Below are 1,374 nucleotides of genomic sequence, written 5' to 3' on the forward strand. Positions count from 1 at the left end.
GCTAATTTTCTTCTCATCTTTTACTGGATTTTTGCAAACTAAAGATATAAACATATCCACTTAAAGAAACGTTCAGCACGAGTTCAGGTCACATTAATAAATACACGGGGTTTGAAAATCAAATTTTATTGTTAACACACCAGCACATGTATTCGTGAAGTTATCAATTCAGAAAAACGCGTGCTCGACTGACCGGATCGTCTTAACTGCACACCAGCCAGTCAAAGCAGTCAAGACACCCAACTACGCTTACAAAATTTCGCTCCTAAGCCCTTACTTCAACTGAGTGTAAATGCTGTTTGGTATTTATTGGAAATCCGTGTGCACAAAATCTTAGTGGGAACTTCATCCTTAATAGAATTTAAAATATATTTCATCATGTGATTATCAGGTTATCAGGTTCAAAATATGCTTAGCCTTTTTTTTTTTTTACCAAGGATTCTCAAATGTAATCACTGCATTCCCCCAGCGCAAAGACCTGATCCTTAAAAAAAGCTTACGGGTCTTAGATACACGATTGTCTTAGACCGTATTTCACTTTTGTGTCCGTTTCTGTAGGTGTCGTTAAAGGTACTGTACTATAACCACTCGGATTGATAGCTTTAGCAAATATCACGTGGAGGGATAAAGTTGGAGCAAAAGGTCTGACGGGTGGCATGGGGGAGAAGGGTAGTCAAAATAAATATTATAATTTCTCTTTACTTTCTATTTGATTTTGATTTTTGCCTAAACAAACCATAATTCTATTAAATTATTGTTTGCTTTAAAGATTCGGGGAGGTTTTTTTGCCACATTGTTGATTTAGTTTTCTACAGAAACAATTTTAGGAATAGTTAGGGGAAGGGAATTGGCCCCCTGCCTCTTGCTGACCATCACTATGCACGCCCATCAGTAATCAAATATCAATAATCTCTCAGTAACTTTCCCAAGCCTTTTGCTGAGGCTGTTTGATATTCAGACCAAAACATATACCCATTGCAGTTCCTGGAAATACATCTGGCAAAAGTAAGTTCACAGAAGACTTAATAACTAAGGCAGTTAATTCAAAGTTTGACACATATCATGGCGTATTCCAGTAGTCTTCAGGCAGGTTATAGTCAAACATTTCCATGTCTGTTTGGTAGATATTATATATTTTCTCCTTCAGCTCCAGCGGCACAGTGTTGTAGTACCTGTAATATATACATTCTTTATTAGAGAAAGTGGGAAGGAATAATGTGTATGTCTCACATTCTCTTTCTTTTCAGGTCTTTTAATATTGTGCTTTAATGGTAGTCTTTCCTCAACAAAGTTTTTTTTTTCTTTTTTTGGAAAAAGAAATGTTCTTATGTCTTCTCTATTGCAGTTATTTTTCCTTTTATTTGTTATTGAAAC

General features: G+C 35.7%; 1 protein-coding gene across 1 annotated transcript in view; it reads right to left on the bottom strand.

The window, feature by feature from the left end:
• Positions 1 to 146: 146 nt before the first annotated feature.
• The window catches only part of LOC119587617 (carbohydrate sulfotransferase 8-like), a gene marked incomplete at its 5' end in the record, with an annotated part of 13,185 nt that continues 11,957 nt past the window's right edge, over positions 147 to 1,374 (bottom strand). The window contains 1 exon segment of the mRNA XM_037936326.1: positions 147 to 1,172. Coding sequence (XP_037792254.1) covers positions 1,061 to 1,172 — 112 coding nt within the window. The 3' untranslated portion in view covers positions 147 to 1,060.

This window comes from Penaeus monodon, chromosome 22, assembly GCF_015228065.2.
Source record: "Penaeus monodon isolate SGIC_2016 chromosome 22, NSTDA_Pmon_1, whole genome shotgun sequence".
NCBI lineage: Eukaryota > Metazoa > Arthropoda > Malacostraca > Decapoda > Penaeidae > Penaeus > Penaeus monodon.